The sequence below is a fragment of the Euleptes europaea genome, chromosome 1, assembly GCF_029931775.1.
Source record: "Euleptes europaea isolate rEulEur1 chromosome 1, rEulEur1.hap1, whole genome shotgun sequence".
NCBI lineage: Eukaryota > Metazoa > Chordata > Lepidosauria > Squamata > Sphaerodactylidae > Euleptes > Euleptes europaea.
Window position 1 is genome coordinate 87,353,204 of NC_079312.1, and position 15,641 is coordinate 87,368,844.

At 43.9% G+C, this 15,641-nt stretch overlaps 2 protein-coding genes across 2 annotated transcripts in view; both read right to left on the bottom strand.

Annotated features, from left to right (window-relative positions):
* The window catches only part of SLC6A7 (solute carrier family 6 member 7), a 39,699-nt gene extending 38,011 nt beyond the window's left edge, over nucleotides 1-1,688 (bottom strand). The window contains exon 1 of the mRNA XM_056851943.1: nucleotides 1,582-1,688. Within this exon, the coding sequence (XP_056707921.1) occupies nucleotides 1,582-1,614 (33 nt within the window). The 5' untranslated portion in view covers nucleotides 1,615-1,688. The remainder of the gene's footprint in view (nucleotides 1-1,581) is intronic.
* Nucleotides 1,689-11,564: 9,876 nt separating this feature from the next.
* CDX1 (caudal type homeobox 1) overlaps nucleotides 11,565-15,641 on the bottom strand; it is a 45,141-nt gene continuing 41,064 nt past the window's right edge. The window contains exons 2-3 of the mRNA XM_056865995.1: nucleotides 14,385-14,530; nucleotides 11,565-11,768 (exon numbers count right to left, since the gene is read on the bottom strand). Coding sequence (XP_056721973.1) covers nucleotides 11,565-11,768; nucleotides 14,385-14,530 — 350 coding nt within the window. The remainder of the gene's footprint in view (nucleotides 11,769-14,384; nucleotides 14,531-15,641) is intronic.

Here is a 15,641-nt window from a genome sequence, read left to right on the forward strand (position 1 = left end):
CTGAGATACACTGCTGTCCCATTGCCACAGTGACTTCACAGGAGTGGAAACCTGAACACTCCTAGAAGTTCCTTTAGCTACAGATACGAAGGGGCTTTTCTAACCCTAACCCTCTTCTTCAGAAGGAGACAGGCAGAAAGAGAGAAAGAGAGACTGCACTTATTCCCCCCATTCTTATACTAGCATCAGCTCTTGAAGATCTGACCTTGGAAAGGATCTCAGGTATGATAGACACTTCCTAGCCAAAGAGTTGCAAAGGTAGGGTTGCCAACCTCCAGGTAGTAGCTTGAGATCTCCTGCCAAAAGAGATCAGTTCACCTGGAGAAAATGGCCGCTTTGGCAATTGGACACTATGGCATTGAAGTACCACCCTTCCCCAAACCCCGCCCACCTGAGGCTCCATCCCAAAAACCTCCCACCGGTGGCGAAGAGGGACCTGACAACCCTATACAAAGGTTTTAGACTAAGAGCCAAGAAGGAAAGAATTAGACGTGGGCCCTGATGAAGAAACCAAGAAGTTTCAGACTGAGAGAAAAGGAGCAGAGAGTGTTATGAGAGTGTGTAAGGAGAAAGGAGCCCTGACCTGGATGGCCCAGGCTAGCCTGATCTCGTCAGATTTCAGAAGCTAAGCAGGGTCAGCCCTGGTTAGTATTTGGATGGGAGACCACCAAGGAAGACCACGGTTACTGTGCAGAGGAAGGCACTGGCAAACCACCTCTGGTAGTCTCATGCCATGAAACCCCCAAAAAGGGGTTGCCATAATTTGGCTGCGACTTGAAGGCACTTCACACACACACACACAATGAGAAAGGAAAATCAATACCACAAGGACCATCAGGAAATAATAAGAAAGAGGGAAGAACCTGACAGATGACGCAAGCCTGGTTTGGAAAGTAGTGCAGAGAGGCTCAACAGATTTGGCCCACTTTCATGCCTCACAGCAATCCCCGAAGTGAATAATTGCCCAATTCTCCTAAAGCTCATGCTGAGCACCATTCACCGCTGTCGCTCCCTTCTTCTCTGGCATGTCCCAATAGCACCTGTTATCCCTTGGATATGAAGGGGGAGGTCTACGGTTGATGTAAAGTCCACAGAGGAGGCAGCCTTGCACCTGAACTTCCACCACGCACCCCCACCCAGACACAAGGCGAATCATCCTGATAGGAACACCTGCCTTCTAGAAAAAGCACCTGCCGTGCCAGGCCGGACGGCTCGAACGGGCGCATCCAATTATCCACGCTGCTCCAGTGTTTACTGAACTTGCTAATTAAAAGGAGAGAGAAGAGCTCCTCATGGAACAACAGTCTTACCCCCCCCCACTCCCCCAGCCATCCACCTGCTTCATCTGCTGCCTTGGGTTATAGGAGGAGAAAGCATCGCCCTTGTAATCGATCGCCACTACTAAAGTGTCCGTCCCAGAGGAGGCATCCCCTGGTATATTTGCCTCAGGAAGTGATGAAGGGCTGGGCTTCTGTATTCCGGCATCCTCAAACACCACCTATTTCCCATGCAAAAAGACACCTTGCGCAAGCTCCCCCCTCCTCACTCTATGTGCCTTTGGTACCAATTGTTGCCTCTTACCTCCCGGAGATGGTCCCCCTGGCCCTTCTTCATCTCGGAGTCGCGTTGCTATGCAATCCCTCCCTGCATTCACTCTCGCTCTTCCACTTGTTCCGGAGACAGTCTCTTCAGCAAGGGGGAGTACAGAGGGAGCATCCAAGAATGAGGGGTGTGTGTGTGTGGGGGGGGGGTTAATCTCCTTCTTTTCTCTTTTTTCCCTTCCCCTCCGGATTGCTTCTTCTTGTCTGAGTGTTGCTGGCACAGTGAGAAGAGACGCTGACACTATCTAGAACGAGGCAGAATGCGAGGGAGCAGCCGGGGAGGGTGAGAAGAGACGCCGGCTGGCTTGTACACAGGTTTGTTGGGAGTTAGATGGAAATTACGATCTGTTGAACAGCAAGTGGGGAGTGGGCAAGTGCCCATAAACAAGGGGATTAAACAGATTACTAGAGCATGGGTCTATAAATGGCTAACAACCACGATGGCTGCATGGTTCATGCGAGTTCAGAGAGGTTGTGCCTCTGAATACCAATTGTGCTGGGTGGGGTGGGGGGTTGTCCTGCATCGCTTGTCACAGAAACATTTATCACTTTAATTTTAAATAGTTCTAGTTCATTACAGAATGGATCCCTTAATTAGACGTGGAGAAGAGTGCTATGATCAGGTACTCTACAGCTGTCTTTCTCTCAAGCCCAGTAAGGGCTGTTCCAGCGAGGTGTAGTGGTTAAGAGCAGTGGTTTGGAGCAGTGGACTCTGATCTGGAGAACCAGGTTTGATTCCCCCACTCCTCCACATGAGCGGCGGATGCTAATCTGGTGAACCAGGTTGGTGTCCCCACTCCTACTCATAAGGCCAGCTGGGTGACCTTGGGTTAGTCACAGCTCTCTTTGAGCTCTCTCAGCCCCATCTACCTCACAGGGTGTCTGTTGTGGGGATGGGAGGGGAAGGGAAGGTGATTGTAAGTTGGTTTGATTCTCCCTTAAGTGGTAGAGAAAGTTGGCATATAAAAACCAACTCTTCTTCTTCTTCTTACACCATGATGGTTAACTGGTCATCTGTTTGCATTCCTGCTCCTCTGGCTGCATGATTAAGGTTATACTGACTACCCCACTGAATGTATAGCTTATTCGCTCATCCATAGTCCTTTAAGACTAACTTCACAACCCCAGCAGTTGTGATTTTGTTCTACAGAAACAATGGCACCCACCAAAGAATATGCTAAAAGGGAAACACCTGATGAAGAAGGCAAAGCAAGCAAGAGGTTGGAGCAAGACTTTCACAGTTCCCATCAATTTCCACAAAAAGGCTTTGCCAGATGTTGCTACCCATGAGGGCATACCACATAAAGTAGGGCCTCCCTAGATGTCCAGGTAGATTTCCCACTTCTGTTTTGATAGGACCCAGGCTCAGGTCTTTCATGTGGCTCTCCTGGCAGCAACATTCTGTCTAGCACTGTCCCACCAGCCCATTAAGATGGCAATCAGCTCATTTGCTAACTTAATAGTAAACAGAGGGCAAATCTGGCCTAGGTTCACATTGTACCAATCATGCATATGCAAAAACAGCAACAATCACAGAACAGAACTATAGAAAGACTTTTTGTGCTTAAATCAGGCAGCTGCTTCATGTTTTTCAGTGCACAAATGCTTCAAATCCACGTAAAAACAGGTACATATTTGCTTCAAGCTGATTCCATAGTTTTCTTTCACCTTGCCTTTTCCCTTCCTTGCCTACCCCTTTCTAACCATGAAGGTCTCCTTTAGCTTCTCAGCCTTTTCCAATTCTGGGTGTGCAAACAGATTATGCCACAGGGATGTGAATTTTTGGGTCAGGTGCCCTGAACACTTGTGACATCTTTCAAATTGGTGCCTGATATCCTTGCTCCACCTACTGGCAAAAGTGTGAATATATGATTACTTGCAACAATAGCCCTTCATTACAATCAAGATCACGAAGGCTGTAGTGTATTACCCTATTGTTGCTTTTAGATTATTTTTATGGCCCAGCATGGCTATTTGCAACTTTGTTCATTGAGAAAATTTATATACCACCTACCCAGAAACTTGCTCAGGGTGGCTTACCGCTAAGATCACAAAACAATGCCATTTAAACACAACCATGAAAAACAAAGCCATTAAAAACACAACCATTAAAACACAGGCTGACATCATTAAAAAGGTAATATGGCTTTTTTATAACAGAATGATTTAGGAAGAATGCTTTAATAAAGGGAAAGAAACTGGGTAATACTACAGTGTACAGTACATACAATCTGTTGCTCTATCCTATTATGTAATTTCTTCATTGTAATTTGTTCATTTAAGCTTTGGCTAAGCTTTGTTCCAGATTTTTGCTTGGTTTTAATTTTTGCATCCTAGTCCTATTACATTGCTTATTAGATGTTCCATCCTATGGATGCATTGATTTAATCCACCTGGAGTCTCAGTGAGAAAGGATCATAAATAACGTAAATAAATAATAAATTAAAGCAAACCACTTAAAACAACCATGATGATGCCATTAAAACAATCCAGGACACAACATAATTTCTAACTGCTTTGGTACATACATTGATTCTTATTCTTGCAACACCTCTTGCAGAGGGAATAAGATTTACTGAGCAATTGTACGTAAAGGAAACAAAAAGTATAGGCTGGTCAAACAGACTATTAGGCTTTTCAGGGGAGTGTGGGAGATGAAGCCCCACAAAGTTTTAATTGAAAAACTATGGCATTAGAACTGTTAAAGCTCAGAATCCTCACCTTAACTTTAGAAGTGGTTGGGTGGGATGTAGCACGGAAAGGGCTTTTTGCACATGCCAAGTAGTATTTTCAAGTCTATGGGTGTGGAGAAAAAGTGCCAATAAATTCATAAGATGGAAAACCTTGGAAACCATTGCTGATTAAATGAAGTTCTGGGGTTCTACCCTTCTCAATGTGATCCACCGACACTGCCAGGTGAGAGAAGAAGGGAACACACACACACAAATACACACACACAAATTCATTCCCTGACAGTTGTGGTTTAAAACAACAACAACACGTGTTACAGCAAAGCTGGGAAAGAGAAGACCTCTTCCTGAGACCCAGCAGGCTGTTGTCAATCAGATCAGGCAATATTAATGGCAGAACACCCATTAATCTGAGTCCGCATAAGTTTATTCCAGTTGTTAGTCTCCATTCTTCCCCCCTCCCACCAAAAATACTGCTGTACCCATAAGGGCTAGGAGGCAGCAGTTAAAATTTGGTGTGGATGTGACTTTAGTTGAAGTGGGAGCATAAGAAAAAAAGAAACAAATAGTGAATCTGACAAAACCCAATTGCGCTCTCACACATTTAAATGTATTGCTAATTCAAGCAAACTGCAGGCTCTTAGCTTTGGAAAGGGTCAGAAAAGACATCACAGGGGGCACAACTAGGGTTGCCAGGTCCCTCTTTGCCACCAGCAGGAGGTTTTTGGGGCAGAGCCTGAGGAGGGAGGGGTTTGGGGAGGGGAGGGACTTCAATGCCATAGTGTCCAATTGCCAAAGCGGCCATTTCTCCAGGTGAACTGATCTCTATCGGCTGAAGATCAGTTGTAATAGCAGGTTGTAACCCTAGCCACCTGCACCCCTTTCATTAACTGGGGCAGGCATATCAGTGAGAAGAGGCAAGAGGTGGAGTGATTGCAGATTCCCATCATCACCTGCCCACTGTGCCATGCAGGAACCACTCAAAAGGACTGCCCTGCAGTTGCATGGACTTTTACCCTGCTGTGTAAACAGGCTGAAGCCTGATAGGGAATCAGTTGAAACTTTATCCTGTCAGTATATGGCAGTAGCAGCCTCTGAGCCAATGATGCATCCCCATGCTCTTTATTCACAATTGCTGCTCCTCTCCCCCTCATACACGAGATGCCCACATCCAATGTCATTCCCCTCAGAAGATGCACACAAGGTTAGAGCTGGCTGCCATGCAATGGAAACATATACAATGGCAAGGACTCCAGCATGACTCACATCCATCCCTTCTCAGCTTCCTTTGTTCTCTTTGCCCTCAGGTGACACCATCATGACTCCTTGTTCCATCCGTGAGAAGTGCCATCTGAAAAGTTAGTTCTGGTGATCAGTAGAATTGCCAACCTCCAGGTAACAACCAAATTGACACAGAAACACAGCTCACATATCAATGCTACAAATTCTATATTATACCACAACAATTCTAACAATCTACAAACTACAATAATACAAAATGCACAATACAAAACACAATTTTTCAATATCCAATATGATATAAAAACCAACACAGGCAAAGTTCCTATATCCAAAAGGTATATAATATAGAATTTGTAACATTGATATATGAGCTGTGTTTCTGTGTCAATTTGGTTGTAACTATTGTATACACAGAAGTGTCTATTGCTGCTAACCTCCAGGTAACAGCTGGAGATCTCCTGCTATTACAACGAAGTCCAGCCAATAGGGATCAGTTCACCTGGAAGAAATGGCCGCGTTGGCCATTGGACTCTATGGCATTGAAGTCCCTCCCCAAACCCTGCCCTCCTAAGGCTCCGCCCCAAAAACCTCCCACCAGTGGCAAAGAGGGACCTGGCAACCCTAATGATCAGTAAGTTGAAACTGAGTAACAGAGCAGGCATGCTGCGACAATGTGGGAAACTGCCAGGGTGACTGTGGGGCACAGTTCCTACTCTAAAAGCAATTTCCTTAATGGTCCCAAAGGCACCAGTGCCAGCTGTCCCATTCGCTATCTCACACCTTCCTTCTGTGTTTGTTGTTCTTGCACGGGAAGGCTGGTAAGCCTGTTACCAGTCATAAACTGAGATTAGAGACCCACAGCCAGTGACGGTTTACGGTTGGCTGGCCTTGGTCTTTGGCCCTAGGAAAGCAAGCCCTTCCTGGCTGTTAGTCTCCTCACTTGCCCTTGGTGCTAAGATTACAATGGTCTGAAAGCCCTCCCCAGTCCCCATACCTTTCCATTAAGCACAGCAAACTGGTTTAAAAATGTAAGGCATGTTTCTTACAAACAGGTAGGGAGTTTCCTCAATGTGTGTAACAGGGAATGGTTACTGGTTTTCCAAACACAGCCTCTGGTGAAATTAACAGCTTTTAAAACTTGTAAAGGGAGCTAATTCTTCATGCCATATGCAATTAACCTTTTCAACTGGTTAATGTCTTAAATTACAACTTAACTCTGCCACCTAAAATGGTTGGAGATCTCACAGTTGTTCTCAAAGGTCTTCCTAAACTGTAGGTTTCTGGGAATTAATAATAAGGGAATGGATGCTTCCTTTTTAAAGAATCCCATTTCCCCCTGCATTATCTCTGTAAAAAGGTAAAGGTCCCCTGTGCAAGCACCGGGTCATTCCTGACCCATGGGGTGATGTCACATCCCGACGTTTCCAAGGCAGACTTTGTTTACGGAGTGGTTTGCCAGTGCCTTCCCCAGTCATCTCCCCTTTACCCCCAGCAAGCTGGGTACTCATTTTACCGACCTCGGAAGGATGGAAGGCTGAGTCAACCTTGAGCCAGCTACCTGAAACCAACTTCCGTTGGGATCGAACTCAGGTCATGAGCAGAGCTTGGGACTGAAGTACTGCAGCTTAACACTCTGAGCCATGGTAGCTGGTGCTTATTAGCAACTTGCAGAAGTTTTTTTTTTTCTTTTTTTTTTTAAGTACTCAGAGAGCTCTAAAGCACATTGCCTGGTTTAGGATCTTAGCACAATGACACTTGCATCAGTTCCAGTGGGGAAAAAAAGATATTACACAAGTGTAGGATGACACAGATGTGGGGGATGACACGGCATCAGCATATATGGAAGAATGTTGCAAACCTGTAAAAGCCCCAACCTCACCTCAATAGAGTTTCCAACCTCCAGGTGGTGGCTGGATATCTCCTGCTATTAAAAGTGATCCCCAGATATGTTTCACCTGGAGAAAATGGCTGTTTTGGAAGGTGGACTCTATTGCACTATATCCCACTGAAGTCCTCCCCTTCCCAAACCCTGCCCTCCTCAGGCTCCACCCCAAAATCTCCAGGTATTTCCCAACCCTACACCCGGATATTAGCACCATTAATCATTGCATAATATGAACTATCATTAATATCCCAATGGCCAAAAAAGTGTGCGTGGGGGGTGGTACTTGGGTTGTTCCCATGAAATCTTTTGCTCTGCCTCAGTGCTTTCAGGAGCATCCACATGAAGCCATTATCTGTTTGACTTGATTTTCTCTCTCTCTCTCTCTCTCTCTCTCTGTGTGTGTGTGTGTCCCCACTTTGCTGTGATCTTTCCCAAATCTAGTTTGGTACAATCTTTTTGGAAAGACCTCTGTCAAAGTGCCTTTGGACACCATGGGGATAGGAATATACACATTTTGGAGGTCCCACCCACATCAGCACCATTTTTGTTTCCTCATTCCTTGTGGCTATTCTTCCCCCCAATAAATAGTTTGAATGGGGGGGGGGCTTTTTTAAAAAAAGTCAGAAATAGTTAGATTGGTATAATGTTATGATTATCTGTTGCTGCAATTTAGTAGCTCCCTAAAATTTAATATTTCCCAGCTTTCTCTCACCCCTTTTGTTGAGGAGTTATAAAGGGGAAAGTGCAGGTTGCACATGTTCCCTTATGCCTCTGAAGCAAAAAAGGGGTAGAAATTGTTTTTTAGGTAAAATCTGGGAACTTGTACATTGTGGCAATAAATCACTACAATGCTACAGTAATCTACTATTTCCCATTTTTTTAAAAGCCTGGAGAAAGCCTCCCAGTGGCAGGGGGGAAATGGCAGTCGCAGGCAACCAGGCAAGCAAAGTACAGGGCCCTACTGCCACTGTAAATTCCTCTTCATTTACATCAGTAAATTCCTCTGCATTTACATCAAGAGATACATGGAGAATTGCCTCTGGGTAGACGTAGCCTTGGTCCAGATGAGTATTTGAGCGCCAAGTTACACGACATGTTATAAGACCATAGGATATTGTACTGCTTTATTACAGCTGCCTCTACCACTGAGATAAGCAGTGGTGGTAAACTTAGTTCATCCTCCTGCTTGTTAAAAATATATTTATATTTTCCATGGCACAACTATCAATTCCCCACCCAAACAAAGATTCAAAAGGTAGCCATGTTGGCCTGCAGTAATAATAGCTGCATTCGGGTCCAGTAGCCCTTTAGAGACCACCAAGATTTTTGGGGTGTCAGTTTTTGAGAATCAAAGCTCCCTTCGTCAGATACTTAACTCTCAAAAGCTCATACCCCCAAAAATCTTGTTGGTCTCTAAGGTGCTACTGTACTAGAATCTAGCCACCCCCACAGAGAGATCACATCTGTTAATCTCAAACCTAACATTTCCATAAATGCCCTGCTTTGCCCAATGTAGCTTGTTCCTGTTACTTTTCAAACCCAACAACCCACAGATGTTACCATACTGAAGAAAAAGATGAAAGACTATATCTAAAATGTTATCTTTATTTTTGAAGAGTCGTTTTAAAAAAGATATTTTTTTTAACCTTATATACAAAATAATTCTCAACCTGGGTTTTCATATTAAAGAAATATAAACATCAGTGTTTGGCCACTAAGCACAATAGATAGTGGTACATCCTGAGGTACTAGGAGAATGAGAACTGTAATTTTTAAGCCATTAGTAGTGGGAGCCGAAAGAATGTTCACCTGGCCCTGTCAGATGTTCGAGACATTCATCAGGGACGCATCGATTTCATCTTCAGCTTCTCCAGTCTTCCATTTGCTTCCTGGTTTAGTAGATCATGCAGAACTCCAAGAGGTAGAATTTGATTGCATTTAGCAAAGTTTGAACTGAACTCTCAATCATTACAGATGTTAATTTAGCTTAGCCAAGCTAGGAATATTGTTTTATCAGTTGTGAATGATCACTTATGGTGTGTATATTTGAGCCTTGCACAGAAATGTCACAGACTATACTCCTTTTGAATGCCACTTGATCCCACTGTTTGCAGTTTTATTTTCCTATGCTCATGTATATATATTACATCTGTCAAGTGAGAACACACTTCATATAACTGATGAAGTGGGCACAAGAGCTTTTGCCACAATAAATCTGTTAGTCTTTAAGGTGCCACAAGACTCCTTTTGGTTTTGCCACAACTGCCACCCCTCTGGAATTTACTACATTCAATTCACATGGGAGAAATAAAAATAAAAGGCCATAAAGCTATTCAGCAAGTCAAGGGAGATTTTTTTTTTTTAATGGAGTGTTTGAGTATGTGTATCAATTCTCCAGCTTCACTGGAATGTTACCTTTATGTTTGCTACTACTAGTACATCAAACTAATGCCAACACGTTTGTTCCAATTTCCCTTCTAATTTCTTTCTGGTTAGTAGCAGATCCTCCTTCCCTGTTTAAACCTTTCAGTAGCTCTTTTTACTTCATTCTTCCTTCACTTTCCCATACAGTCAGATGCAGCAAGCGGGCCTTCTTCCTGTGCGATGTTTTGAGTCAATTGCTTAAAACTACAAGCAACAGGAACGTGGCACAAGGGTGTGCATGATTTTCCCCTTTCTGAAACACGAAGTAATTTCTGACAGTGCTTAGGTTTTCCATTTTCATTGACAAAGAGCTGACAACATAGATGAGCACAGTCAAGTAATTCAAATCTACATATATTTATAAAACAAGTATAGGGGAAAAAAACACCCTTAATCAATAGGCAAAATACCCTTTACTTTGGCAAGCTGGCATGCCAGGATTCCCAAAATAGGGAGAAGCTAGACAAGCATGCTGAACTGTCATCCTACCATACCTACCAGGAGAGGAAACGTATGAGAAGATGCCTTATATTGAATAGGACATCCATCTAGCTCAAGTAGGGTCTCTAGGTCCCTCTTTGCTATTGGAGGGAGATTTTTGGGGTGGAGCTTGAAGAGGGTGGGGTTTGGGGAGGGGAGGGACTTCAATGCCATAGAGTCCAATTGCCAAAGAGGCCATTTTCTCCAGCTGAACTGATCTCTATCGACTGGAGATCAGTTGTAATAGCAGGAGATCTCCAGCTAGTAGATGGAGGTTGGCAGCCCTATAGCTCAGTATCATCTACTCTGACTGGCAGCAGCTCTCCAGCACCTCAGTCAAACAAGGGGCTCTCTCAGCATCTGCTTTCTGAGATCCTTGTGGCTGGAGATGCCAGGCATTGAGCCTGGAGACTCCTGCGTGCATGTTTTGTCACTGAGTCAATATGCCTGAGGTGGTTCCCACAATACAGTTCGGCATATTGAACTATATTTTTTAAAAAAACCCAAAAAAAGGCAATTCTTAGGCACAGAATTTGATCCTTGATGTAAGAGACCAACAAGCCATCTACTAGCTTCAGTATTTTGCTGACTAATTTGATAATTTTGCTGACTGATTCAGGGTTTCTGCCTCTTTTTCCACACTTGGCTCTTGGACAGCTGTCAGTTATCTCAGTCTCACCTTACTGTTGGCCATTCAGTTCTACTCCAATGGTTAACTGAACGGCTGCGGCTTTTAGTGCTATGTATCTGAACTTAGGCATGGAAGCAGCCACCTGACCTCTGTTAACTGACATGGATGGGATTCAGACATGACTTGGACCTCAGATGGTTGACCAGCACTTGTTTCTAGCTCTTTCCTTATGACCCAACTATGAAGGCCTGAGTACCCAACCCAGGGCAGAGGCTGACAAATTATCCTGAAAGACTTTCTCAGTACCCTGTTTTGTCTGTTTCTCCCCCACCCCCACCCCCAGCATTCTTTCCTCCAGTTGCATTTCCCCCTTTAAATATTTTCAGACAGCAGCAAATCCTTCCATAAAGTGAACTAATAACAATTACCCTACTGATTTTATACATAGGAGCAAGTCTATCGTGGAAAACGCATACTGGATGCAAAATGGCTTCATGGTCTCAGCAGTGAAAACATCACATCTGTGTTAGCCTCTAGCATCTGCCAGTAACTTTGATTCTCTTGGTCAACCTGACATTTCTGAATCTGTAGATCAAATGGAAGAGCGGGATTTAAGGCATGTATTCTTCCTTGATAGTCATTGGTGATGAGGAGACCAGGCTGGTGGTACTGCTGCAGATACCCCCAATTGGACCAGGTGTGCCAATTGCTGGAGGGGTGGGTGTGGTCGTACTGGCAGGCTGTGTTTGTTGCTGCATCTTCTTCTTGTTCACCTTCCTCTCCTTAGCTCTCCGATTCTGGAACCAGATTTTCACCTGCAAAAACAAAAATGCAGAAGGTGGTAGAGCCAAGGAGGAAAATGAAGAAATAAGAAACAGAGATGAATGCACAGTGTGGAAAGGCAAAGCAAAGCAATAAATGGTGGACATGCCTTTGTTCACTGCATGTGAAAAAATTCCTAGAGGCAATAGGCTTGAATGGTGTGGAACAGGATGCTGGGTTAAGTTAGCCCTTGGTCTGATCCAGCAGGGCTGTTCATATTCTTTGCTCCAAGTCCTACAATAATGCTGCAAGATATGTCACTATTATAATACTGCACAGGAATCCAAACTGGGCACCAGTGTGCAGGTCAAAAAAATTACACAATGGGGCCACACGGGAATAATGAAGATGTCTCAACAAACTAAGGGCCGGGATCTCTAGATTTGCAGGGGGGGCGGGCGTTGAAGTAGGAAAAAAAGAGTTGTCTGTGCATGTTCAAATGGTGCAGAGGGAAAAAATACTTTGGGTGGCATTTTGGATTATCAACCCAAAATGGCACCCATAAACAAGAGGATAAGAATAGAAGTGGAGGAGTAGGGAGAGAAGTGGGGAGGCATAAGTGCAGTGAATATGGGGGCAGGAAAGACTGGGGCAGTTGGTTGGGGAGGGGAAAATCGGTAGAGTAGGTGACCAGGGGAAGAATATAGGAGAGGGAGGAAGTACGAGCAGGTAGAGGTCAGTGGATGCAGGGAATGTGATTTCTCCTCCCCCATGAATCCCTGTATGTCTACCTTTGCAGATGTTTTCTGGGCTGAGGGAGCATGGCTGATGAGACAGCAGTTGCTGCTATCTAGCTCCTGAGGGTGGCTGCAGCCTTTGCCGCTACTCTTTGGAGTTGGACACTGGTGGATGGTGGGCTTTCTCAGAAGCCATCCACTCTCAGCCCAGAGGATGGCTGGAAACATGAGAGCAGTCCCACCTTTCCTGACATTCTCATGGCTGACCATGCTTACTGGAACAGCTGAAGCAGCTGCATTCTCACAACCCCAAGGATGACTGGAAAGATGCAAGCAGGTTGTTTTTTATTTACCCAAGGATGGCTGCAAAATGGGACGCTTTGCAGCCATCCATCGGCAACCTAAAAATAAAGCAGAACTTTTTTGTTGTATGTCCTTACTTGTTACCCCTACATTGCAAGAGCATCTAGCAGGTTTATGACATATTCGATCTGATGCTTGGTCTGTTAGCCAGTATGGTGAAGCTGCACGTCATCTCTCTCAGCTTCCTGAAGCAAACAAATTTAAGTGGCGTTTGGGCTTCACATCAGAGGTCTTAAGCTTCTCAGAGTCTCAAAGCACCAGGCTTCATCTAAGGCTTCATCTGGGACATACCCTGTCCCTCAGTTTAACTCTTATTTCAAAATAAAATAGGAGTCCAGTGGCAGCTTAGAGTCTAAAATAATTTGTTCCAGCATCATGTTTATGCTGGAAAACATGCTATTTATTCTCTAAAGTGCCACTGGATTCTTGTTTTATTTTGCTGCTACAGACTAATACAGCTATCCATCCACACATATTCTAGGGAACTCTGTATAAGATAAAAAGAATGAGAAGTTAATTTTTTGATGTATAGTCTTACAGAGAGTGTGGCTGCAGCAGAATGCCTGTGGCATGTCATAAAAAGCTCTTTCATTTCCAAACTTACCACCATACCACCTGGGCATGTTCTCAAAGACCTGGATGCATGCCTGGCCTCTGACCATGATGTCTTTGCAATCTGGTTAGTACTAAGCATGTTCGAACTCCTGCTCAGATTGTACAATGGCACATAAACTCAAAATAATCTTGTTTCAAATTATCAACCACAAGTTTGTAATTCAAGAGTATGCGAATCAACTCAGGAAAAAGTAGGCAATATGGGAAACACAAATTTTGAGTATATGTGAGGCCTGTGGGAGTCCCAGTTCTCACAATTCCTATCTCCCATGTCAGTTTTTTATTTAAGACCACAAGAGGACAGTTTGTTTCTGAGACCCAGTAAAAACCTGGCCAGGTAATTCTGTAATTCAGACTTTGATAATTCACTGGCACAAAACTAGCAGTGATCTATCACATTTTTATCGTGCCTTGGGGCAACATGTATAGTTCTCTCCTCCATTTTATTTTCAAACCAACACCTGTTCAGTATGTTAGGCTGAGACAGAGTTACTGGCCTAAGGGAACCTAATGGACTTCATGTCTGAGAGGGGATTTGCATTCCAAATCCAAGTTTGACATTCCAACCACTATATGATACTGGCTCCTGCCTCCATACAAGTTAGCTATGCCACAGGTAGACACATAGAGGAGAAAACTAAGTAAATTAAATTAGTAAACTAGAAGTCTGACCCTAGGGTTAGGGTTGCCAGGTCCCTCTTTGCCACTGGCGGGGTTTTTTGGGCGGAGCCTGAGGAGGGTGGGGTTTGGGGAGGGGAGGGACTTCAATGCCATAGAGTCCAATTGTCAAAGAGGCCATTTTCTCCAGGTGAACTGACCTCTATCGACTGGAAATCAGATGTAATAGCACGAGATCCCCAGCTAGTACCTGGAGGTTGGCAACCCTATCCGCATGTACACAAAAGTACCGTAAGTCCCACTGTATTCTATGAGATTTTATATGTTTGCACCAACCTGCCGTTCAGTGAGTCCTAGCGTCGCTGCCAGCTCTGCTTTCCGCCTGATAGTGATGTAGCGGCTGTAGTGGAACTCCTTTTCCAGTTCCAAGCGCTGATGGTCTGTGTACACAACACGGTACTTGTCCTTTGTTCTCGTCTTGCCTAATAAAAAGGGAATAAATGCAATAAGATACTGAATTAGCGACATGGGTGTGAAATATTTACTACGGGCAAAATGAATAACCCTAAGAACATGGAAGGGAGGAGAGAAGGGAAAGGAAGGAGGGTGTAGTGGCAGACCGGGGAGAGATCCCTTTAGTCTGGGTTAGTCTTCATACAAGTTAGTCTCTTTTTGATCTCCTAGGCATTAATGGATTTGAAAGTAAAGGAAAGATCACTCTTGGTTTGTCCAGGTAGCTGTGTGTATATCAGCTCCATTTTTTCTTTGCTAGGTTGCTCTTTTCTCTGACAGCCACTTATCACATTTCTTTTTTCCCATTGTTTAATTCTTTAAAAAGTTTTTAGATTTCCAGTTTAACAGCCACTGGAGCAACTCATTTAATACACCCTGTTTTGCTACTGCTTAATGCTCAGATAGCTAAAATGGTCCTTACGTTTGGCACTGGAAGCAGTGTTGCTTCCACATCCAGGTTCAATATTACAGTACAACACTTATCTCTACAATGCTTGAGCTTAGAGCGACATCTCAATATCTTTTACTGCTTCTTAACTTATTTGTTTAATCAGATTATTAAAATATTAAAAAAAAAACTAGACCACATCAGAACGGCTGTGAAAATTGATCACAAGGGCTTAAAATTTCACAACTGAAAGCATGCTATTTCTACTATTATCTTCTAACAAAAGAAGTAATGCCTCCATTTCATCTATTTTTTGAGCAAAGGAAAATTTTAAAGATTTCTAGCCTCAGTAAAATACTTGCATCCAAAAGTGACATGATACAGAGTACCTACACTACCTGCACTACAGTCACATACTCTGTTAGCATAGGGTATCTTAAGATACCTCCATTGCAAGTCTCTAGATGTAAGACATTTAGGCCTGTGTGGAAGCTGATGGCATAACTCCGGTTTCATTTATCTAAATGAATACAATTGCCAGTATATCCTTCCACCAATAAATATTGGCTTTGACGAGTTCTGAAGGAATTACATCTGCACCAGGAGCCTTCCCATTCTTCATTTGAGAGATTAGAAAACTTAATTTCAGATGGTTGAAATGGGTGTGGGGGGGACTCCGGTAATTCAGATGG